The following is a 26,811-nucleotide window of genomic DNA, read 5'->3' as shown; positions in this document are numbered from 1 at the left end:
GTGGCGAGGAATCAATCGCGCTATTTGCATTCTGCATGATTGCTGCTGTAAAACTTTAAGTGAAGCGCAATCGCACGAGAGGGAAACGAAAAGACTCGTTTTGCTGAGCATTTTACCTCCTTCACGTATTTTAAACATCTTAAAACGAGTTTTTTTAAGACTTAAAAGGTGCTTACGAAAAGAAGAATCCACAAACCTTAACTTTGACGATTACTCAAGTACTGGAATGCAATCTCACACAAAAGTACAATCCGAAATTTGCAGCTTGAAATGGGTTTGAACTTGTGAAAGAGATGTGACTGTTAATTACATCTCTTTCACACACTTAAATTTTCTTGTCCTTAGACGGGCTGAGTCTCTTGATCAGGAGTTGGTTTTAGGCAATTTAGTGTAGCCAGCTTTCCGCATCACTCTAAAGCAGTATTTTATGTCTGTAGATATGTGTTCACGGGTCCGGTTTGCCGCTTTGAGGGATGATAAACCCCAGTTTCTTGGAGAATACCCTCCCTACGAGGAAGGCTAACTGACATTTAATTGAAAAGCCCTGATAAAGGTTCCTCGTGGAATAGACGGGATTCGAACCCAAGTCTTTCCAACTTAAAGGGTTTCGTCGAAACAGACTGAGCTACAGCGGCTCTACTTAAATAATACTACGCCATTTACTTTACCGGTAACAGAAACAATCACGTGCTTCCACAAACGGCTACGGTGGTCATCAGTTTAGCTCAATAGGCTCGTAACATCCATGAGACCCTTTTTCCTCAATATTATTCTAAGTGGAATCGAATGTAAAGGTACAGTATTTTAGGAAGGATAGACAAGATAGGAGAGGAAGGGTGGGTGGGTGGGTGCGTGCGTGTGTGTGTGTGTGTGTGTATGTGTGTGTTGTGCTGTGCTACAATATCAGGACTGCAATATTACTAACAGTTTTCCATGTATCGTGAGTTTGAAGCTATCTAGAATATGGTGGAGTCTACCAAGATCAAATGTACAGTAGGGTGTTTTTGTTGTTCACAGACCTAGTGGATCGGTTGCTAGTGACGACGAAATGCATTACGGAAAAGAAAAAAGGTTGGGTACAAAACGAGTTATCATAATGGGCAAATTCAATTGAGCAATAGTGAAATCTTATGAGAAAAAATTAAATCAAATTTATTCAGCTATTGCAAGACTGCTGCTTCAATCGTCACTGAGGGAGGAAGTTCAGTTAGAGATGATTGTCTGCCCCCAGTTGGCGACAGCAACCATAGTGTACTGCACTGACCTGAGTGGCTAAGTATGGATGTTGCATAGTGTACAACAAAGCATGATCGTCTGAGAAGAATAGTAGGTGTGATTCCATGGTATCGGTTGCTAGATGGAAAGGATATTGGCAGTGCGTAGAAATATAACAAAAATACATCAACGGTACGATGTCGGATTACGTCCCTAGAGTTTGAAGACCAAATAGAGAAGGATTGAAATGAATGTGCAATCTTATTAAACAAGGGATTCTTAAGGGGAAAAAGTGATGTGGAAGGAAAAACGTAGGCATCGGTTATGATTAGTATAAGGCAAAAGAGTTACAAGTATTGCACAAAAAGCTAAGTTGAGTATGAAAAAAAATGGCTCTGCAAGCCAAAGAGAACTAATTCTATCGTGAAATATGCAAGTAATTCTATGAAAGTAAAACAAACAAACAAATAAATAAAGAATGAATGTGAAAAAATAACTACACTGAATGAAAATTGTATGCAGATGCAGAAGATTCAACTAATTAGTACCTATTGTGCTAAACACTATCAACCTGTTTCAACCTAGAACTGAATGCCCTGTCTCTGCACTGGATTAAAAAATATTCAGGCGTATGAGGACGTCGAGGTAATAAATAAAGCTGTTACATAAACAGAACAAGATTTCAGGAATAGGGCTCATGGGATATCAGCTCAGATGCTCAAAGAGTGTTCAGCTGAAGTGGCTGTTCCTTTGACGAGGCTAATGATTTGAGCCTCAGTATTTTTTCTACTCAATTAGAAAATCCCTAATCTAGGGACAAAACCAAGAAGTGGGGCAGTGTTATCACACAAGGGGATGAATTTCATCATGCCCACTGCGAAAATTTAGCACGAGATCTGTTTGCTGGAGAATAAGTACGCTAACCACTAGGCCACCCATGCCTGCTTTATGTATATGCATTAAATCATGTTGAGCGTATTTTTTGTGGCCACTTTGACTGTTTTGTGGATGCAGAACTTGAGCATCTCCTTCTCAGATCTTTCTGAAACTACACTCTGACTCCAAGCAAAAGACGTTTCAGTTAGCGAGTCGAGTTCGCGAAGCCTTTAGGTTCCAGAAATTGTGCACCTGACGTAGAACTCACCGGAATACAAACACTTATTGGAACAAAGGATTTTAAGAATGCATCACTTTATTCTTACAAATAAATTCATAATCAAATAACGGATGACAACAAATGCTCTTTTGCGCAAATGTGAATGATCACTATTTTATTTCAGAGAATCCTGGGAGCAGGCAAAATTTGTCTTCACTGACGTATTTTTGTTGTGCTATCAAACACCTTTCACATCTTTTGTTATTTTCAAATATATATACTAGGCTATTTATATATATTTATTTATATATAAATATATATAAATATATATAAATATATATATATATATATATATATATATATATATATATATATATATATATACTGTCTTATGTATCGCTTAACAACGCTCAAACTTCTCCAATGAATATCAGCAAAGTTTTTCTACTCGCTTTCGCAAGGGTATTCCGCGGCCTGTGGAAGACTTCAAGGAGACTTAATTGAAGGACTTCCACATCCCAAGCCGTTTTCATAAAAGCCGAAGAGAAACTGAAATTTTATTTTCGGTTTGTATTGAATTAATTTCAGATTAGTATTTCTCAACAAATTCCAGCTTGGCGGATAATGCCCACAGTTCTCCACCCAATTGGTCATAGATTTGAATCCCACGACGTGTTCGATGTCTGGTGGATGTCAAGTAGGTGGGAGATGAATTTCATCGCCGATGTGAGGCCACCGCCCTCCTTTCTCAAGCCACTTCAGGCCTCCAGGAGGCTTGAAGTAATTTGGAAAGAAGTTTCATCTGTGGTCTGCAGCAGGGTTTCTACAGTACAGCAGAAACCCTGCTCTACAGAGGGTATTAAAAGGTATTGGATAGCAAGGTATTAAAAGCTTTTCGAGATTAAAAAAAAATCATCAGTAATGCAAACATTGCACAGTAATATGTGAATAAAACTAACTTCCCGATGATTAGAAATGATCTCAATATAGCGAGTCCGAAATTTTAGAACATAATCAGTGGTAGAAAATTACTACAACACAACTAAATGAAAGGAATTGATTCTTTGGCAAAAATTTACTTCAGGAGCTGGTCGCTGAACGTGTGATAATAAATTGTTTGTTGAACGGGGAAAAAAAAACGCACACAACTTGTTCGACACTTGCATATTCAATTTAATAAAGATCCCTTTTTTTTAATTATAGGGAACAACGGATAATTTTTCTGTAACAAACGGAAACACACATCTGGTTACAGAAAGCAATACGGCAGCAGTCAACTGAAAGTGCATCTAAGATCAGTCGTATCACATTCGACTTTGTTGCTTTATAGAAGATGGCGCTGTTGTGTGCGTGTGAGTGTGTATGTGCTATGTTGTTTCGCTTTATTATGATATTTAATAAAATATGCCGTTTAATTAAAAATTACTAATTAAAAAAAGAAATACGCTATTTTATTTAAAATATTAATTTATTATGGGTTTTGTCCGGCTGACTAAAGAAAGCTTCAACCCGCACTTTTAAAACCGAATCAGTTTTAGCTCGCTGTGTGTGTTTACCACAAAACTTTCATTTCACATAGAAATTACTCACGGGTTTAGTTCAGTTTTATTACAGAATCAGAATATTTACCATATTCGAATCCGTCTGATGAAAAACATAATTCAAACTCACCTGACTGCAAATAATTCTCTGATTTTCGGAAAACAGTGAAGACCGTATTATCATTACGTTGACTCTCCTGGGGTCAAGGACTCATCGAGGAAGAGCTCTTTATTTACACATTATGCAATTCTTATAAAAGCATTACAAATGTTCGCAGTTTAACACGGAAAGTCTCTCCTGCCTGCAACATCACACTGAATCTTAAACACTTCCACACTCAGCATTCACAACATATTCAGGAATTGCATTGCACTCTCCACTTAACCAAAATATTCTTCACCATCTTATTCGCTACTACCTTGCGCAATTTCCAAGAACGGTCTCTAGATCTTGTTTCTTCCTTTTGTTCCCCCAAGAAAAAATCTCTCTCAACAGTTTAAACGTCTCAATCATATCACTTCTTCGCCTTCAATCTGCCAAATGTGTTGATTATGCGACCTTCTATCTGTCCTCATAGCTAAGATTCCACTTGAGCCAATCCCTCCGCCCCACATCCAGAGTGATATGATTGAGACGTTTAAACTGTTGAGAGAGATTTTTTCTTAGGGGAACAAAAGGAAGAAACCCCTCCAAATTCTGGTGACTAGATTTGAGTCCAGAAGGTGGCGTGATCAGGGAATCCCCGTCATTTTATCTGCTGATTAATATTGCAATCATTCTCCGAGATATCTTTACAACCTTTGCAATGTGTCCCTTGAATTTCAACTTTTGATCACAGCAAGACATCGTGCTTTCTCTACTTTCTCCAGTGGACATCCACATCTAGTGTACGCAGTCTCCTATAAGTTGAAGACTTACACTTGGCAACTAAAGGGCTAACCACCACCTTGCTGATTAGTTTGGTCTTATAAGTTCGGTCGCTATAGCAAGGGTTCCGGTTTCTGTTTCCTCCGCTCTTCCCACATGCAGTGAGAGTGACCTCCCTTCTTCAGTGACATATCAATCTCACTGTAGGGGGCCACGACGCTCTCCAATTCGAGGGTGCGGGTAAAGGGGTTCCAGAGGCTGGCCGTTGGATAGTACACGGAACGAACCGGTCATTTATTTATTGAGCTTCATGCTGAGAGTGCAGTATTACACATACAAATCTTACTAGGCCGAAGCCTTTACAAGAGTCACCCGATTCCGTCACGAGGCATCCTAATGATGATACGCTGATGGCAGCGCCAAGCCACCAGTGTTCCCCTCAGAGCACATAGAAACAGAATTTTAAAATCTCCATATGACAGTCCTAATAAAGAGAGGTCTTTATAACTAGCGGAGCACCAAACTCCGCAAAAAGAAATAGTAGCAATGGTAAAGTGAGGAGTTGCCCCAACCTCTTCTTGTATTAATCTTACAAGGTTTATTAATCTTGCACCTTGTTGGGATGAGTGGGCGCCCAGTACCGACCTGGGCATCAATAACCCACTCCTTTTAAATAACTCCTTTTTCCTTTATTATCAAATCTTGTTTCTTAAGCCTACCTCTGTACGGAAGTGAGGTTCTACATGGTCTCCTAATATTTCTTAAACGGTTATTTAATATGGAGACCACGGCATCATGCCTCTGTACACGGATTCCACGTGTTCTAAAACAACGCTGAGAGATGAGATAGTTTCACTGGCTGCCGCTACAGTTAATGTCATCTCTACTCCAGCGAGCTGTACGAGCCCTCGTGGGCAAGTCATTAATTTTAGTCCTAATAAGGTCTACATACTCATATCCTCGTTGTAATCTGATACCATCCCTAATCCACTGATGTTGGGAGGGGGGAACCTTGTAAGAACCAGTCAATAACGAGTATGGAGGCTTCCCTATTAACCAGCGTCAAATCCTGCAGCCACGTGTTTTGCCGTTTCTTGATTGGACGGAGACCAAATCCTGTGGCTGCAGGGAGAATTGTCCACATAAGGGAAGGAGACCGAATTCCCTCTGTGTGGGCGGTATGTTTGCAAGTCTGCCACCTCTTACTGCATGTCCCAATTCCTCTTTATCTCTTCCTCACAAAATACAATGAACCACGACGAAACAAAATGCGACTTAACTGCGGATCTCAAAAATTCTCCCACAGAAAATAGTTTAAAAAATCATAAAAAACAAAACAAAAACAAAATCCGCCCACGAAAACCATCAAAATCCAACCAAACAACCCAGCAACATTAACTCTTACAAAAGATGTTTTCGAATCCACTTCACCAACATCTGTGGTCTAAACAGCAATATAAACGATGTGTACCACCACCTACAGTCATCTAAACCAGAATTACTGTTCCTATCAGAACCTCAACAGTCACTGTCCACGTCACCTGCCCAAACTACACATTACAAAGCTCTTTCCGCCACAAGGGCTACACTTATTCATTCATCAGTACTGACATGCCAGAGACTGCACATCCTTGAATCTACACTGTTTGATATGTTTTGGCTCAAAATTTCTCTACCAAACCAATCTGTCCTTGTTTCATATGCTCTCTCTATCGCTTTCCAAACTTCGCCAATCACTCTGACCTCTTCGACTATCTCTCTCTGAAGCTCGACTTTCTGCAGTCGAAATACCCCAATAGTGAGGTCATCCTTCTTAGGTACTTCATGTCCAGATCTCACATTGGCTCCCCTTTCCCAGTTAACCGGCCAAGCAGGCAAGGATACTGAGATGTTTGCCATCAGCAATGACCTATCTCAGATAATCAATCTTCTTACCGGAATACCTGACAACCCTCTCCAATTTGCTAACACATTTGACCTCCTCCTAACACGCTCCCCTTGAAGGTATAGTGGTTATTGATTCTCCTCTTGGTAACTCGGACCACAACTTCATACAAGTCTCTTTTGTCAGAGAACAACGTTCATCCACCTGTTCACAGTCTCCAGTCCTTTGGCACTACAAGAATATCAACTGGAAGGACCTCCGTGACTTCTTTTCCTCCTTCCCATGGTTCGACTACCGCTCTAGTTCATCTGATCCAAACAACTACTCAGACTGAATAATAACTGACATCATCCTCACAGTAATGTAGTGAGGATGATTTCAGTTATTCACTTCAAATTCTGAGCCATCATCCAAGCATTGTTTTTCAAAAAAGTGTGCCAATACTGTAAAAGAAAAAAAACCTTTGCTTACCATGAATGGATCAAGACTCTAGCTGCCTACACTGTAGCTCGCAACCGTTGTAAAAAAATCATCACCAAATCCAAGTCAGACTTTGAAAGGGCAAAATTCTGCAAAGTCACACCCTGCCCAAATGGCAGTCACTCCTTCTGGTCCCTTCCAAGGTCATTGGGCATTTATCTCACCTAAAGACAAAGCCAACTTATTGGCATCAATGTTCTCGTCCAATTTTTGCATCGATGAGCTGGGAAACGGTCCCTTCGCTCCACCAAGAACGGCTCCCTTCATGTCTCCCCATGGTCTTCCGACAAAAAGAAATCCGAAGAGTCTTTAACAACTTGAACACAAACAAAGCATTTCCTGATGGTATTCCGCCTATTGTGCTAAAAACTGAGTCTCAGAACTAACACCTATCCTGTTCAACTGGCCCCTAACCCTACAACACGGAAACTGGTCCACATTCAGCCCATCCCAAAGAAAGGTGACAAAAGTCAACCAACGAACTACTGTCTAATTGCTTTCACTTCTGTTCTCTCAAAAATTATGGACAAGGTCATCAACAACCAACCCGTGAACCAACGTAGAGTCATACCAGCTAGTCAGTGACCAGCAGTATGGATTCCGTCACTCGCAGTCTACAGCTGATCCTCTTGCTTTCACCATCCACCTTTAGACTCAGGCCATAGAGAAATTTGGAGAATCTTACGTGGTTGCCCTGAACATTTAAAAGGCATTTGATTGGGTTTAACAAGGGGGGCTCACTTAACAAACTGCCATAGGATGGCAGTTTGTTAAGTGTGCCTTCCTCACTCTGCAACTGGATCGCCAACTGTCCTACTGGTCCCTCACTACGTGTTATGGTGGACGGTTTACTGTCCTCAGATTTCTCCACCAATGCAGGAGTGCCCATGGTTCTGTTCTTTCACCCACTCTCTTCCTCCTGTGCATAAATGGACTACTCTCATAGACTTCCAATCCTATCTATAGCTTTGCTGACGACAGTACGCTCCTTCCTCCTTTTCATTCGACAAACCTTTTAGTTCTCAGGTATTAGAATCCTCAAGATCTACCACGACCAGGAATCTGAACTCAGAGTGGGACAAGGACAATCTCTTAAACTTCAATTCCATCAAAACTCAGTCATGTCTGATCTCTCGTAAGAAAGAGCCCACACCCTCCCTCTTACCTTCATTAAAACTGAGATATCCGAACACGATCAGATGTCCTTACTCGGATGACCTGTACTCTATACAAATCCCAAATCCGTCCAGCCATGGAATGTTGCTCCCATATTTGGGTGGTGCACCAAAATCCTCTCTAAGATTGCTCGATTCTATTCAGGAGAAGGATATCCGGCTAATGAAAAATCCCTCTCTCACAAACTCACTTCAGTCACAGACGTTCAGTTTTGCCTTGTGCCTCTCTACAGATGCTTTACTCATTCTTCTTTCCACATTTCCAGCTTATTGAAATCCTCCTGAAGAGCGACCGCATCAGCGCTACACTCAATAACCTTCCTCGCCTCAATCACAAACAACTGACTATTTCGCCGAATTCTAGTAGCATATCGCTGGTCTAAATGACGAACAGCAGTGGTTCTAGAACAAAGCCCTGCTGAACTCCACTGGTAACTTTACTTTTTTCCTGATATTGCTCCCCCAAACACAATCCTTTGACATCTCTGCGACTGCCAATCCACTTCCTCAACTTAATATTCAAATCTTACTAAATTGCATCTTAAATATTAGATTGTAATGTGGCATCTGAAATGCTTTTGCAAAATAAAAAAATGGCATTTCCCTCATCAACCAGTCTTGTTAGTTTACAGGGGCAAAAGCAATTCAAATTACAGTAAGATAAATTTATCTGGAATTTTTATTTTGTATTGAAGTTCATTTTTGTATCTTTGATATGGAAAAGCGGAAGTCTGAAATTCTGCAACATTAACCACAGGAGTTCAAAAATCCAGAAAGATTAAAAAAAAGGTATTTAAATACCGTTCTTAGCAAACTTTTATTTATTGACATCTTCAGCGCATAAATACACAAATCTCTTTTCGGGAAACTTTTTGAACTGTCGTACAGCAAAAAAATACATTTTCTAAACATTCTGCTAAATTCTTTGAAAATAATTTCTGCAAAAGAATTCTTTTGTTTTGTTGAGATGAAAGTTAAACGCTAACCTTGCTTTTTACTTCCTTGAGAGTTTCTGGCTTTCCAAGAATGAGGAAATAATTGGGGAATTCGGTTTCTGCAAATGGCTTCAGTGTTTCTTTTGTCGTTTTTTCCATTTCCTTGCAACTTCCTCCTAAACACAAGTTGAACGATGTGACGGTTGTCGGTCTGTGCGTATTCCCGGGAGCCATGAATATCGAAACGATAGTTTCCAGGGAGTTTAGGTCTGCAACAGAAACGAAATTAATTCTGCATAAACTATTTTTCTTTGCATTTGTTAAACCTCTTTTTATTGGTGGGAATGGTATTTTTCAATACTTAAAATTCTACAAGGAATACAAAATTGCTCTGCGAAAAAGAAAGAAAAAAAAAGGAGTTTGCATACATGGAAATACAGAGTTTACTGTGCGTGTAACATTACTGCAAAAAGTCTTCTGTCACCTGAAGGTTTGTAAACTCTTCCTTTTCACAAACCTCAATACATCACAGACAGTTGACTGTGATGAGAGATGCTGCTCTCCACTAAATGTTCATAAACAGTGCACCATATTTGGATCCGTTATCTCCATTAGAAGGTTCCTGCAAAATTTGAGATAAAATATTCAGGCACTCCCACTGTCTTAAATGATACTGCCACATCACTTGCAGTGTGTGTGTGTGTGTGTGTGAAGAGAGAGAGAGAGAGAGAGAGATATGATACACTTTAATACCAACACTTAATTGGATCCTTTCGACAAAATCTCCACAGTGTAAGCACAATAGGAATGTCTAGACCAGGGGTGGGCAACTTTTTTAAGTGTGCTTGCCAAAATCGCCAAATCTTGGATGCAAAATTTTCTCATGTACCAACCGAAAATTTGGGGAACATATTATTATTTGTGTCTTTTAAGTATTGGAAGAATCTTTTCAAATAATCAAAAATCACACTAGAGCGGTAATATCAAAGAATATTGTAAGAGTGATTATTAGAAGTCATGTAAGATTGAATGAATGTAAAAACTGATGACGTAACTTTTACTTAAGTCCTTCTACCCTCTTGATAGCGTGGGTATTTTTCATTTGCCTTTAAGTGTAATTCTAGCTGCCATATAAAGAAACACAATTTAAAGACTCAATTTTAACATCAGCAAAAGAGAAAACAACAATAATTCTGATTTTTTTGTATAAAGATCAATCAGACATAAGTTTTTTTTCAAGTTGTTCCAATATATTGCAGTGCACAATCTCATAATCGTTTTAGTTAACTAAATAAACACAATAAAAGAAAATAAAATTAAAGATATTCGTTTATTAATTCTTAATCCCTTACAAGTAATACATAAAAATTACCGATCAAATAAAAAGTTATTTTACCTACAATAATATTATATTAAACAGAACTTAATCTTTACCATTTTAGCAGAAAACATCAAATCAAAACTAGTGAAAGCAAAATACTTGATGTTTTTTTTATTTAGCATCAATGAGACTTCAGCTGCTGCATTCCTGGTGACAGATCATTTATATCGGGTTTATAATTTGTATCCTTTAGGGATATTCATGCGCTGCTAGTTTCATCTGTAAGGCTACTCCTATTACGAGACTTAACAAAGTTCATCGCTGAGAACAATGATTCTCAAGAATATGTAGATGCAAAAATGGATACTAATGCTGTTGCAAGGGTTTTTAAAAATGCACAAGTTTCTGGAATAGTATTCATCGTTTTCTGCACTTCTCTATGTTACTCCTGTCTCTAATCGGTGCTTTTCAATATTTTTCAAGTCAATTCTGAGGTCAACAAATTTCTGCCTCCAAATGAGCTACTTTGAAAATCAATGAACTGCATTTCAAAATCACCCATGTTTATCCACAAAAACACCTGCAAGTTTAATTCATCGAGTGTTATAAATGTCTGAAAACTTGATAAATTTTGCAGTCTCTTCTAATTCTCTTAAATTAACAAATGCTAGAGAGAACTGCTCAACAGTTAACATAATGACGTTTAAAAATAGATTTTGAAGACATTGGCGGTCTGTTTTGTCATCCTTTTGGGAGATCATTGATGTATTTCTTTAGGTTAGGAATATATCTAAATCTCTCACTGTCTACATCCCTCTTAAAACCCTCAGATTCATTTCAAATGCATTTATGTCATCAAACATAACATCAAGAGTCTTATCAGAGCCCTGTTGTTTAAGGTTCAAGTCACTTAAATGTTCTCAAAAATCTGCAAAAAATATCAGCTTACAAACCCACACAATGTTATACATTTCTTTATAAGACATTTGTTTATTAATCCAGGCATGCAACAAATATTTTCCCAACAAGACCTCGACTAAGCCAACGAACATTGTTGTACATTAATAGTCCTTTGTCTACCGAATCCACCTCATTCAGTAGATTCTGAAATTGTCTTTTATTCAAAGCACGAGCAGAAACGTAATTAGCAACCTTGGTTACTGTTTGTATCACTTCTTGAAGTTCCTTTAGGCCAACTTTTGCACATAAAATCTCCTCATCTATGATGCAATGAAAACCTATCAGTGGATGATCAACATGTTTTGCAAACAGATTTACAAATCTTGGTTCTTTACCAATCATGCTGGGCGCACCATCTGTTGTGATGGATACCACTTTTGAAATATCAATTTGCCGAATAAATAATTCTTTCCTAACTGCTCTGCATGTTTTAACCCCACTGATATGCTCAGGTAATGTTACAAGGTTAATAACCTCTTTGAATAATTCGTCAACCCTGCAAAATCGAGCAAAGATTGCTAGCCTAGCTGATGATGTAATGTCTGTACTCTCATCAACACAAGTAGAAAAGAACTTACATGAAGCCAGATTTTTTTATTTATTATTCTGCTGTATTCCTTTCCAACTTAAGTATTCTATCCTTAACTGTTTTTATACTCACAGACAAATCTTTAATGCGGTGAATAATTTTTACTTTTTTTGGAAGATTGTCAAGAAGGAAAGGAGCACATTCTAGCCATGCTTCTTTAATATACTCCCCATCAATTAGTGGTTTTCCATGTTGGGTAATAACTTTTTAAACCCCGAAACTGGCAGCAACTAAGTTGGAACTAGGCCTACCTGAAATAAATTTCATCAACGTATAGGACTGCTTTTTTTTTTTTTTTGTCTTGCTCAGTTCACGAAATTTTTCTTTGTTCTTGCTCACTTTTATTGGTAAGTTCTTATGAACAGTTTCAAAATGTTTCTTTATAGAAGAAGTCCTACAAACAACTGATTCGGAACATAAAATGCTCTTTAAATTCTCTAATATCTTCTTCATTTGAATGTCTATGTTTCTTTGATGGTGGTTGTGATTCTGTGCAATCTGTAAAGGGCAGAAAGCAAATAAAAATATATGATAATGATTATATATATATATATATATTACTTGGGAAATAATATATATATATTACTTGGGAAAGGGAGTAAAACCAGGTTTAAAATTGCTTGGTATCTTTAACATATTTATACCCAAGGTAAAAATACTTTCTACATATATATATATATATATATATATATATGTATGTATATATATGTATGTATATATATATGTATGTATGTAAAAATGTGGACAGAGACTTATGGACACTGACAAAAATTATGATTTAGAATCAGAAAATCTCATCATAATCACTCTCTGCATGCACCTACGAAGTTTAAGCAAACCAAAAATGAGTACTATTATAAGTCTACCTACACATATGCAAATGAAAGAGAAGGGTACGCATGCCATCTAATCACGCGCAGATAACACTTCATAATCCTGAATATTGATAATACATTTCACATAACTTAAACAATAACTTATGTTTATGGCAATGTAAAAAAATGCATTTATATATAATAAATTATACAAATTAATTGACAATAAATACTTCCAGTCCATATTTTAATGACTTACGATTTAATTAAATCCAAATCCACACACTTTTAGAAAACGGATAAATTCTTTACGAAACACGGAAAAAAATATAAAATGATGGTAAAGATGTCGCGTCTGGCTGCCTGGCGAATGATCAACAACTAAACGGGACGAAACTTATACGCCAGTATATCGCGGAGATAGATGCAAATAGAATGCTTGCTTCATTTTCTTATTACTTATTATTACTAAAGCAGTTCATAGTGTTTGTTTTTTTTATTGCATTTTTATTTGGTATCTTTCTACTTAATAAAATTGTATTATATTAAGTTAAAATATACAATTCAGATATTGAATATGTATTTATTTAATCATTTTTTAAGGTGAGTCCTGGGTTTCGTGCTGGAAAAAAGTCGAGTCACGCGTGCCAAGGGTTCCCCACCCCTGGTCTAGGGGGTCAAAAATGTTCGGTGTTATTTTTTCCTGGCCACTGATCACTACAATTACTAGGTTCGATCCAAACTAGGAGAAGCATCTGCATGGCACTGTTACTGACATACTCAATGGACGGAAGACAAGGTTAGGACTGCCACACCTAAACTTGTTTAGCTATAAAATTTGAAAGTGTACATCGCGAATTTTCATCCATTTTCAAGTAGGCTTCAACAGCTACTTTAGCTGCTTGTACGTAGCTGTTCTTTCATCGAAGGATAGCTCTGCACTAACTAAATTCGTGTTCAATGGCGTTCGTTGCTAATGTGCTGGCACAACCTGTCCAGGGCAGTGAACACCATTGGTTGAAAGAATCCACAAAGTCACTATGCACGAACGAAATTAAGAAATTTTCTTAGTGATATACGTAGGCATATTTTAAGAAAGAATGAAAAAAAAAAAAACACGATGAGTTATGAACTGATCTTCGATGAGATGATCTTCATTCATTTAGGAAAGTTTTGAAAATTTTTTTCTTCTTTGCATGAGTTACTTTTTAAAGATTTGCGAAACGGATCTTTCCATGATTGCCTGGAATAAGTTCATTATTGTTTTAATAGTTAGATAACATTTTATATAATAATCGACCCTTAAAATACGGAAACTGAACCAGAACAGCAGCAGATTTTAAATCGTTTCTTGATTTTTGTTTCTCAAATCAAGCTTAAGATAAAGAATTATGAAAATATAAAATTTGGGTGATATCTTGTTCTCAGAAAACCAAAGACCTCGCCGAAGTCTTGTTGTATTTTGTAAAAGATACAGACAGGGGTTGCCCTTCCTTCCATTAGTATTATTATTACTCTGAAGAAGTTGGATTTGTTACTTTCTTATGTTTCTTTCAAAATGACCGAATTTGGCCAACCATTTTATGGAATTAACATCCCGTAAAAATATAAATCTTTCAAAATGCTTGCATTTATTGGTTGCATAAAACTTTTACAATGTCCCCTTAAAGATATGCCCAAGTGGCTTCTTCGAAATTATTTCATTTTAGAGTCTTTTTTAAAGAAAACGCATCTGCTTTTTGGCCGTCTTGTTTTCCTCTTATCTGCAACAACAACACATTCTTGGTGGCATATTTAATGAGTGACTTGAAGAAAGTTCTTGTACCAACCATTCATCATTAAAATATTTTACTTCCGACCCGTCTTCAGTTGGCCGCAAGAAATTTAATACGGCAACTGACTTATCGTATATAAAATGCTGGCAGACATTTACAATCCGGAGCATGGTTAGCTGGCGCTCTCTCTCTCTCATGGACTACACCCAACCCTTATTTTCAGACAGCGACTGTGATGTGATATCGAACTGTTCTTTCTTTCTTCTCATTCTGGACACGTTTGTTTACGAGACATCCACCATTATGAGGTCATCCTTTCCCACGATATCTATTTTTTTCGTAATGCAATTACATTTTCCAGATCAAAGAACGTCCCATTCCCCTGCTTTAATAGCCGACCTTGCCACTCTGTTCTCATCTCGTACTTTGGTCCCTCTATGTTGTCGTGAGTTTCTAGCGTCAGGCGTTACTACAATATGGCGCAAAAAAAACAGTACTGAACTTCGACCTACCCACCCTTCAATATACGCACTATGACATATGCTGTTCGATTGCTATATCTAAATGTAATGACGTAGATTCTACACGTATCTTCTATTAATGTGCATGCAGTTGGTGTTGGAAGAAAAGACGTTTATTGCTGAGCATTATTTTCGTTCATACGGAGCTGGCAGAGCAAGTGGTCCAAGTAAATGGCTACTCTACCATGACCCACCTTCAAACCTTGAAGTAAGGGATAAAATTGCACGATATCTCCAGCTGATATCCCAACCCTTGTTCTCCAAGTGAGAAAGAACCTTCACATGCGCTAGAAACCTGTCTTAAAAGACAAGGTGCCCATTTCGAGCACGTAATCTACCTTCGTTAATGCTTTATTCGACTTACGTCGATAGTTGTAGATGTTCATATCATAATGTGTAATTATTCAGTACTGTTTTTTTTTTCTTCGCCATACTCTTTCTTAACCGCAAAGTGATCCAAAAATAATTATTACGTAGCACCTCCATGGAATCGCAGGAGGCCACTCACCCCGCATATACGCCAATCTACTTTGCAAATGCTTATTATTATTATTATTATTATTTAATTTATTGTGTTTTCCGTTGGATTTGCCTGTTTTAAAGAATGATAAAAAAACTAGATTTTTTTATTATTCTTAATGATGAGGTTTTCTTTTCTCTACTTAAAGGGCGCACGTAGTTCTTCCAACTGTGTTACGGAGGTCCTACACAAATCAATAAAAGGTGCTTAGCCATGCGTCTAAAGAAACGAAATAATTTTGGAGGTGTATGAGAGGATCGCTTTACGATCTTCGTAAAATGCAAGTGTTACTGCCGAATGATTTCACCGATCTGTAGATAGCAATTACAATCTGGTTCCTGTGGTGAGGAAAACAACAACAACAAAAAAAAACCACGCTACTTAGATACATGGATGAACACCACCATCGCAAGAACGCTACAGTTTCATTTCACTGGAAAGATTTTCAGATGAAAGTGAGTTATCCGATCTCATGCTTAGGCGGGAGGCTTCCTCCTCCACTCTTTTTCACTCCTCCCCTCTCAAAAAATCAGGCAAACCAGTAGTGGAAAGCAGAAGCAATTGTACCTCATAATTTTAGCCGCAGTTCCAACCACTTTCAACTATGGCAAAGCACAACCAACTCTGGAATCCGCACACACACACACACACGCACACAAAAACCCTCCTCAGTTAGAACGCAGAATCAAACCTCATATCCACTGCGTTTGTTCTGAAACCCAGCGTCAGGAAAGTTACCACAGGACTTGACAGTTTCTTTTATCCAGAGTTATATTTCAACTCAATAAAATCAAATCACCTTAAATTCATTTTAAGCGTTTGTTCTACCAGTTTTGCAGCTGAATATATGACACAGTAGAGAACAGAGAGAGAGAGATCGCCACACTATTAGTGGGACGATCTCTCTCTCAAAATTGAACCAAACCATAATATTTTGGAGACACCCAGCTGAGAATGATAACCCCTTACTTACCCACAGTGTCGTCATGTAGAAGCACCACGTCCTGCCAGGTGCTCACTTCGCTCTCTCGCAGATCCGCGATTAAGGGAACGACATCAGAAAAGCTGTTGATGTAGGGAAAGCCAATTCCTTGGTCTGGGGAAGGTCGAACGCATCCTCGATCGAGCACTGGCAAGTACACCACAGTAGGATATTTCTCTCGTACTTCATCGTAAGCTTTCTTCGTTCCTGGGCAGTCGAACACCGACAGGATTGCCGTAAGTTTATTACCTGGAAGGAGAAGAAAAACTGTCAATCGTTGGGCGTATTTCAGCATAGATTTAACAGTAAAAAAAGCCGAAAGAGGATAGAGAGAACGCCAAAGGAATGTTCTCTAAAGCTTCTTCTTCTGGTGAACTTGTGGGAGTTAATTACTGGACCGATGAGAAATTTGCATTGTAAGCTACGCTCGCTAATAAACTCGTATTAACAAATAAGTAAATAATACTGCACAGATAATAATGAAAATAATAATAAATAATAATGTAAATAATAATGCATCTCCCTAGTAAACTGATCATTAGTTGCGTGCGTTATTTTGCCCATTTGCTCTTATTTGAATAAAAAATGCTATCCATTCTTTAGGACCTCTCTCTCTTTTTTTTACCGCACATCTGAAACACGAGCTCAAGTATCTGGCAGTTCATTTCAAGTGTAACGATTCTGCGGCGACTTTCTTGGTGATGGCCTCCCTCTGAAAATGAAGGAGGGTCAAGGTCGCCAATCAATTTGATGTGGAAATTTGTGGTTTGGAAAACCCGAAAGGCCGTGCAATTTTAGTCGATTTTATGAAGGCTTCCGAAACGATGACTATCAAGGAAGGGAAACGGTAGTTTTAAAGAATAATTTTAGTTTGATTACATTTCCAATATATTAATGTGTTTGTTTTCAGCTTCTGTTGTTGGCATTTAATAAAATAAGCTACAAAGTAATTTATGGCGGAAATGTGGCTTTAATTGGCTTTTATTACGAATTCTTAATGGCCTCAGTGGACTGCGAGTCGCTTTTCACCTTGAAAGTAGTGTCACGTCTTGTGGGAACAATTGGGGGTCGGTCAGATTGAGTTCTTACTACTTCCGTTTTCTACGCCCCACATTTCTTCTTTCAGAGAAAGCACAACGTTGAACGATTAACATGATTATAAAATACTAATCCCGAGCCTCGCAAGCGGAAAGATTCGCAGAATCGCAACTTCCATGAAAAAGACTGTGTTTAGCGTAACACACACGAAGAAACAAGTGTATATTTTTTTATTAAAGTTTATTTTAAAAAAATAATTAAAAAAAACTGACCTGGATATTCTTCCACAAAATCGTTAACAAACACATAGCTGTCGTCGTCAATCCATTGTACTTTGACCGGAGTGGCGCTGGCCTGAAAGATGCTTTGCAATTCTTTCACTTCTTTCTTTGGATTGTATCCCGCTGTGCTCACTTCTAAATCGACGAGGAGACCTGCACGAGAAAATCAATTATTTAACGTCCTACACAGAATCCGGTATTTTATTATTTCAGTTGATATTTTAAGAAGTAAATGATTTTCACTTCCCTGTGTGTGTGTGTGTGTGTGTGTGTGTGTGTGTGTGTGTGTGTGGTGAGAGAGAGAGAGACCGACCGACCACCAACTTGGTTATCTGTGATATGAAATGGGTTGAAAGTGAGGTTCTATAGTACTAAAGACGAACTAAAGGAAGAATGAAACCCTAACTAGAGGAAACAAATTTACTTTGGCAGCGGGTTGATCGATTGATTGAACCATCTTACCGGAAATATAAGCAACCACTTCTCTCTTTAACACGTTCATTGCCAATCGCGCGATGCGAGTTCTCACCAAACGGCCGATCACGCGCTATCGCGTTGACGTCGCTAACTAAATAAAAAAATAAAAAAAATTTGGCTACCACACGAAATTCCAATTTTCAGCTTGGCAATGAAAGTGTTAAAGAGAAAAATCCTTCGTTGACATTGTCTCATGGTTCGCCCATCATATTTTAAACGCTGGTCAAAACCGACTTCCGTTGAAGTACTTGAGAGCGAGTTTTTTTAGTGGATTCAAGAGTTTGAGTTGGAAGTCAGTTAAACAAAGGTGGCCTTCTTAATTCATTAATTAATCCGATAATTTCCGCTTCCAAGAACGGCACCCTTCACGTGATGTTTTTCCCCTGTTAGCAACAGCCACTGCTGTTTCTATGGTTACAGAGGAGTGCGTGCATCGTTCTCAAGTCCACCCCTTTCCCATCTGGATGAAGCAATCGATTCCGGTTCGAGTTTCGACGTCGTGCCACTCGCTGCACATTCATTGATCATGCTTCGTTATCAAGCCGTAGATAAATCGCCACGGTGTTCATACAAGGTCGCAGTTAGTAGCCGTGAGCAACATTTATTTTATTTACCGACCAAATCGATCGTTTTTCTGCACACAAATGGAACAAACACTGCATAAATATGCATTTCAAAGCAGATCGTTAATGTTTTCCTCCGCCTGCAGGGGAAAAAAAGAAAACGAAATGAAATGTTGATGATCAGAGCCGCTACAAGTTGCGAAATGGGGTCAAAGAAATAAAAAAAAATGAATCCATCGGTTATGTAAAGGAATCGGGAATGCTTCTTACGTGGAAAAAAGCTGTTCGTGATGTATACAAGTGTTATGTAGAAGATGGATGGGTCATAAAGAAGATATTAATAATTTCTGTGAAAGTTCTTGCGACTTCTTGGATTCCAAAGCAGTTTCCGCAGAGTTGCTTAGTTTCTCTGCGAATCTGATCCCAAAAGACTTCGAACCTACCCTTCGTTAAATGGGAGGGGGGGGGTTAAAGAATCCAGGAATGCTTCTCTGGAGAGCAACAGTGTAGTGCTTGAAACTTGCTTCGAAGGCCTCCGAGAGGCGGCCTGGCGATGGTCTTGCCCGGAGCGATGAAATTCATCTGAAAAAAAATCGCAAAAGGCGGATTCGAACACGCAGTCTGTTGGCTTCTATCAAACGGATTAAAGGGAGCGGAATGGAAAAAGGCAAAAAACATTCGAATGCCTCGAATCGAATTACGCAGCGGCAAATGTTGCGCAGTAATCGCTGCAGCGCGATACGAAAGCGATGCGTGCTCATAAATGCCTTCGTAGGGTTCCTGCCAGGCTGGTTCGAATCTCGTCTGAGATTACGCTCTGTACGAGGGAAATCCTACCCTTTCATAGGAGTGGGAGGGATTTCCCTTCCAGATACTTCGGTTCTTTCCTTCTCCTCTCCAAAACAGCCGAAAGAAGAACCCGGACTCGCAGCTTTTCTGCATAATGTCAAACGGCCTCTTGTCGTACGTTCGATGGGACATCGACTCTGTGAACGACGGGCGCAACATATTCGACGCTTTGTAATAGCAGCACAAGACGCCCTAATTATTAGCAGAACGGAGACTTACGGACGGAGGTGAAGGTCGATTCGCCTGTAATGAAATTTGCAGGTGAATCCATATTCACCGTTTTGTTTTTATCTTTTGGATTGTATTTTGAATTGCGAATGTAATCAGTTCACTTATTCTGTTCCAGCTCTGGATGATGCATTTCTTTTTTATTAATGAAACTCGCTTTGAATCTTTATGATCCTCCGTTCAATATTCAGCCTTCTAACAATCTTTTTTATTTATTATTATTTTTTTTTTATTGAGAGTAAAATCTCAGTGCGGTGCATCTAAGATTAGTTCACGTCTCATCGCAGTGATGGATCGAGTAAGCCTCGCGCTGAATTGTGAATCCATTTTGTTCCGTCAATCATCGATGCATCCGTGTGATAGCGAAGATTGCTTCGTAAACTGGGGACCCCACCGCTAAAGGAACGGGGAAGGGGGATCGTTAGCGAAGTGGATTTTGGGAAAGTACGTTTTGAACGAATCGAAACCCGAGTTTAAAATCGGCATTTTCCGAATATGTTGCGTCTCAGTTAGTCAAATCACTCTGCTCGTGTGCTGTTTGATATTGGCGACTCTGAATGGCTAATAACAACTCGTTTCCCTTTTTTTTTATTTTATGCGACTTGTTGTGTTCTCCCTCTTCAAATGTTTTAAGAGGGGGAACCTGAAAGTAAGTTTGTTTTTCATAAGCAGTCTCATCGGTTAGGATTCGGAATGTTTGTCCATCATTTTTAGATTAAAGGCGCGGCAATCATTCACATTCCACGAGTTTCGTGTGAATTAGAACGCGACTGTCGTCATTTATGCAAGAAAATGTCGCTGTTGATCAGTGATTACTAATAAAAGGAGGAAGAATATATTTTCACCATGAGATTTAATTCACTATTCGATGCTCAGTTTTCATTGCTTTACATGAACATTTTAAGTGCACTATCATTTCTGGACACCAAATGCGAGTATATGGAATGTATTTGAATTTTCATCAAAACAGCTCATTGTCATCAGTTTGCTGTTCAGAATAATTATTGCCGAATTATGGATCTATTAGAATATGCGTCCATGTTTTATTGATATCACTGACGGCTCGTCAGAAGTATGTAGTTGGGGGGGGGAGAAAAGGGATCCATCGTGAGCCCACAGAGAGCCTGGCAGAAATCTTTCACGATGTAGAAGAAACAAAAAGAAAACTCCGGAATTATTTTGAGCCAATTATTTTAATTACCGAAATAATGTCTCTGTATAGCACAAGGAGCACAAACAATCTGAGCAGATTTACAAAAAATAAATACGTAAACAATATGCAGAAAAAACATCACTGTAAGAAAGCGAACTTAAAACAGCCTTGGAACACATTAGAGTGGAAGTGAGCTGATCCATTTTAGGCTTGGTTTTTTGCAGACTCTTTCGAACCTGTCTATTGACGTTTCAAGAGTGGTTCTCCGCTGAAGCCTTTTTATTCCCGTACATAGGGAGTATGCGAGGCCATTTAGCCCTATCTAACTTTTAGAGACTGAGTGGGCAGTTCAATCTCCACTGGTAGCCAATCAGAGATAGCTGGTCCAAGGCTATCACTAATTAAGTGGCGCGCAGTGAAGAGAGACGGCTCAACAAGTGCCGCCATCTCGTGGTCCCTATCACTCGTATTTAATGTCTGAAATAATGTGGGTTCTACGGTCAATTTTCTTGAGTTTACGGGACGAAAAACCCGAGTTTCCTGGAGAAAAAACCCGCTTGCCCGTGCCAGAGATCGACTAACTCGGGAATTTACTGTATATAAATCACTTAATGTAGTACTATTAGTGTCCGCGCGGTTAGCCTAGCGGCTATGCGCTTCGCAACCATATGCCTGGGGAAGGAGTGTCCTGGGTTCGATTCCCGTCGCCGACGTGGGGAGCTTAAGGATCTTCCTCAGCCATAGCCACGTTAGCCAGTCTTGGGCGTGGAGCCCCAGTGAAAAAACCCAGTTTATCTGGGGTTTGGCGCTTGTTGGACCGGTTTGCCGCTTGCGGGATGAAAACCCCCAGATAAACTGGGGTTTTTCATCCCGCAAGCGGCAAACCGGTCCCATGAACACACCGATCTACAGCCATAAATACTTAACCCCCATGAGGGGGCTCAACTCGCCCCAATAGGGAAGGGGGAGAAAACGGTGTAGTAAATGAAACACCTTTAAAATCGGCATCATTCGTTATGTTTTTATGTCCGAATATGTCTCGTAGCTGGATCAAATTCTCGTTCGTTAATCCGCAAATTGTAGTTCCCTCACCCCTAGGCGATTCGGTAACGATTATACCCTTTGGTAAGAAAGATCTCGGATCGAATCTCCTTTGTGACTGGAAGAGCCTTCTGAAGAGCTTCTCGAGTGATGGTGAGCTAGCAGGTCTTATATGGGAATGAGAGTGTTTTGCACCCGCAAAACAGCAAACCGACTACAGCATGCGCGCAATTAACACTGGCCGTAGACTTGGTTGCTTGGCCATAATTCCAAAAGCAACTTCGCCTTCGGTCTTTTCCATCAGCATTGGCCATCAAAAAGGCTACTTTTTGATGGCCACTTTTTGATGTTTTTTTTATCATCAGCTTCCTTCAGTGAAACCGTTTCAATAATTATGAATTCTCTACTCAAAACGTGACATCGAAACGAGAGAAGATACTTCAGAAGACTTCACTTCAATATATAAAGCTTTCTAATTTTTTTAATCTTAAATTAAAAGAAAATTTATGTATGACGCCAGCAGTTTTTAAAGTGGGAAGCGATTTGAATTTAAAACAAATGCACGCGTTCTAACACAAATTCTACTGCGTTACCTGCAGTCGTCGATTGACAGCAGGTTTTGAGTTTGATAAAGCAAAATCCTCGCACTCCGTAACAAAGTTCTAGAAAGTGAAATAAATGCAAAACTTCTCGTTCCAGCTGAAAGTGTAATAATTACTGCTTTTATTACAAGGGACAATCGATAAGGACTTGCTCAAGTAAGTAAACACATGGAGACGACCGGCTCCTTTTACCGTAACATCGTTCGCTTACTTCCGGATCGACTCGTAATGAAAGGTCCACACAGCTTCAGGTTTCGAAACAATTCTAAGCATGTAAGATAAAGGATAAGCCAATTTCTAATGAGAACGGCAGCCATCTGGCGAGCTTGTTCCTGTTACTGCTAATGGACGTTTCGCTTGCCTTCTTTGAAGGTTATTTAGCCGGAGATGAAGAGCTGGCTCAAAGAAACACTTTGAGGGAGGTTCTTATACATATCAGTGCAGCTTGGTTATTTGACGGACAAAGCGATTGTTTTCCTCTTGCGTGAACCATTAAACTATGGCCCGCAGAGACATCGCTACGGCAGACACGCCCTTGCGCAAGCCATAATAAAAGTGAACGAGTGCGAATATTGATATAATCAGTGAGGGTGGTTTGTGTCGCATCGAATTAGGAAAGTGGATAAAAACAAATCGGTACCAATTTTTCAGTATTTATCAGTTTCGTAACAACCGCAAACAATTTGTTTTGTGTAAAACATTAACATACGACTTTAAGAACACGAACGGAGAAGAAAAAAAATGTCTACAATCAGCAATACTCGCATCTGGTGTCCAGAAATTAGTGCACTTGAATGTTCATGTAAAGCGATGAAAACAAAACTGAGCATCGAAAAGTGATTTGAATGACGACTTTTTAAAGAATCGTTAAAAATCGCGTCCTCCAACAGCAGCGGTGATCTCCATCGATGCGTCATAAAACGCTGAACCAAAAGTAATTTTGATGTAAATAAGCACACATTAAGCCATTCTTTTTACTTCGTGCATTTCGATTCCTAATATTCAATCTGTGTTTAAAATTGCGTTTATTCTAATTGAAGAGGTGACCCAGGCATTATTTGCAGGATGACCCCCATAGCCCCCCTCCCCACAAATGGATCCTAGCGGTGGAACTCTTTATCTCATGTTCAGCACCAAAATATGATACGAAGTTTAGGAATGGATAAAATAGTGTTGTAAACTCTGCGAGTCCTCAAACACACCTAAATTGCATCGACGTTTTTTGAAATTTTATTGGTTAAATGGACCGCATTTAAACGTCCTAAGAAGGCGTCACTCTTTTGCAATGTGGACGATCTGTTTCTGTGGAGCAGCAGCTCATCTGCGTGGTTGCCAGGTGTGTAAATGACGAGCAAAAGCAGTCCCGTCAGTTCACACGCTGAATGCACGTCCGTTGAATTTACTGCTGTGGAATTAATTTCTAAACGCACGCAGTTGGTTATTCGAAACAAAATCTCAATATTCTTATTCAAGTTCAAATATTCCCTGCCGTTCCCGAATTTCTTAATATCGGCTTCGTACCATGTTAATAGGGTACAAAATGAATAATACGGTATTATTTATTTTGTTTTTATTTTTTTATTTTTTGGGGGGGGGTTTCCAGAGTTGAAGTCCCACTTTTTTAATAGTCAACTTCAGTGATGTTTATAAAACTCATTATCAAATTTTAAGTGCGTAATTCCACGGGTGTGATTGTAATACTTCATGGATTGCATTTGCAGCTTACAGTGTTATATGTCTGTGCGTAGCGATGGTTGCGATGCATATTAATTGATTCCGTAGAGAAATCGGCGGTATCAGTGTCGTGCGATGAGTTCCTCTCCGGGATTGAACGAGTTTACGTCCACATAGGTCAAAGCAGAATTCGGGAATACTTTTTTTTGGCCTTGACTTGTGTATCCGGCTGATGATGGGGGGGGGGGGGGTCTTTCATACTGGGCAAGTGTATTCCCTTCACTCTACGGCCTGGTTTATATTATTTGAAAGTAAACGGTGTTCTTAGATTAAAAAAAACATGCTGGTCCTTTTATCCAGAGTTATACACAAAGGAATACGCAACTCTTTTATAGAATCGTTTCTACTTCAATACGCATACTTTCTCGACTCTTTCTTGCTTTTTTTTGGGGGGGGGGGAATAGATGTATTTCGTGACTTCTTACTGCAAAAGTTCAGAAAGCATAATTCTCTTGCGTCATTTCCCTTTACACTCGTGGGGTCGTAGGAAAAACAATATGCGAATTATATCGCTATACTATAACAATAAAATATTATTATTATTAATTTTTTTTTCTCTGATAACATTTTAATTTATCATCTTACAGAGTATTTTCCTATATACAATAAAGTATACTATTACATTTTCTGTTCAATGCAAATGTAGATTACAGTGTTTTTTTTTAATATAAATGTACATATTTTTTTTTTTCAATAACAATATCATAGCTTATTATTACACAGCCTATTTACATATATAAATATATAAATAAATAAATCAGCTAACGCCTTTTATTCCCTTATAGGGAGTAAGCGAGGCCTTTTAACCCTATCTAGCTTTTGGAGACTGAGTGGGAAGTTCAATCTCCACCGGTAGCCAATCAGAGATAGTTGGCCCATGGTTATCACTAATTATAGCAGCCACCGATGAAGAGGCTGGAAAACAAGTGCTGCCATCTCTTGGTACCTAATCCTAACAAGATATGTTACTGTCTGACATAACGTGGGGTACTACTACGGTCGATTTTCTTAAGTTTAAGGGATGAAAAACTCTAGTTTCCTGGAGGAAAAACCCGCTTGCCCGTGCCAGAGATCGACTAACTCTGGAATAAAAAAAAAATTGTATTTACATATATACATTTTTTTAAATATCATTATTGATATATACTTTACTGACTGTTTTATTACATAATCTGCATTCTTTGATTATGAGGATTACGTGTAGATGAGTGAGGCGAGTTAATCCCACCTACTTCGAAGCTTGGATTAGCTTTTATGAAGAGAGTGGGATTAGTCTTCACCCTTTATGTTGTTGTTACTGTTTATGTATGGGATGTAGGCATTGGATGCTGGTGATTTGTGATGTGTATATCAGTGTTAATGGTAAATTCACTTTGTTGGTATGTTTTTCAGAGTTCGTGTTTTAACGTTCTGTAGCTGTCCACGTCTTTGAAATTTCTTGGTAGGTTGTTGAGTTGCGTGGGTATCTCATGTGATCTCACAAAAGTACCGTAGAAGTTCTTTTGTGAAATCACAAAACACAAAATAATAATAATAATAATATTATTATTAGTAGTAGTAGCAGTTGCCGTATTCGTGACACCTCCAAGAAGGCTGATGACCCATCGCGGGAGGACACCAACTGTACAACTTTCCATTTCCACCACTACACTGAACCTCTACTACCAATCATCTACATCAACGCCATGTACTGCCCACCACAAAAACAACTAGTATTTTTTGTTTGTAAATTCCCCCCCCCCCCCAAGTCTACTATGCTGCCTCACCATGGCGGGGTGGTGGCCCTAGGCGGGATGGGCGAAGCACGTCGGGAGTATCATTACTCCTGGTTGGGCCTCCGAAGGCGTGAAGGCTATCCCACTATGCCCAGCTAAATGCTAGCAGGCGAAGACAGAAGAGGAGATTGCACCATCTGTCTTAATTTACTGCCCATTAGACATTCATGGCGAAGGATTTAACACAGCACACCATGCCGACTCGGACGTCGCCCTGTTCAACAAGGTCCGCGTTGCCATTTGGTGGCAGCTCCAGGGGTGGCAATGCGAAGTTAGCGATTGGCGCTACCACTATCACTGACAAAAATAATGGAAAAACTGGATCCAGATTCAGACTCCACAACCATTTAATGACCGGAACTTGGAATATTAGGACTACTACAATCAGGTCA

General features: G+C 39.0%; 1 protein-coding gene across 1 annotated transcript in view; it reads right to left on the bottom strand.

Moving 5' to 3' along the window:
- Nucleotides 1–26,811, bottom strand: part of LOC150106180 (ionotropic receptor 93a-like) — a 125,023-nt gene that overhangs the window by 37,611 nt on the left and 60,601 nt on the right. The window contains exons 2-4 of the mRNA XM_090392947.1: nucleotides 17,989–18,150; nucleotides 16,670–16,927; nucleotides 9,247–9,464 (exon numbers count right to left, since the gene is read on the bottom strand). Coding sequence (XP_090249073.1) covers nucleotides 9,247–9,464; nucleotides 16,670–16,927; nucleotides 17,989–18,150 — 638 coding nt within the window. The remainder of the gene's footprint in view (nucleotides 1–9,246; nucleotides 9,465–16,669; nucleotides 16,928–17,988; nucleotides 18,151–26,811) is intronic.

The sequence above is a fragment of the Typopeltis vanoorti genome, chromosome 5 (assembly GCF_054136105.1).
Source record: "Typopeltis vanoorti isolate ZY-2024b chromosome 5, IOZ_Tvanoo_1.0, whole genome shotgun sequence".
Taxonomy (NCBI): domain Eukaryota; kingdom Metazoa; phylum Arthropoda; class Arachnida; order Uropygi; family Thelyphonidae; genus Typopeltis; species Typopeltis vanoorti.
Note: the sequence above shows the minus strand (reverse complement) of the source record. Positions and strands in the feature narration are given on the sequence as shown.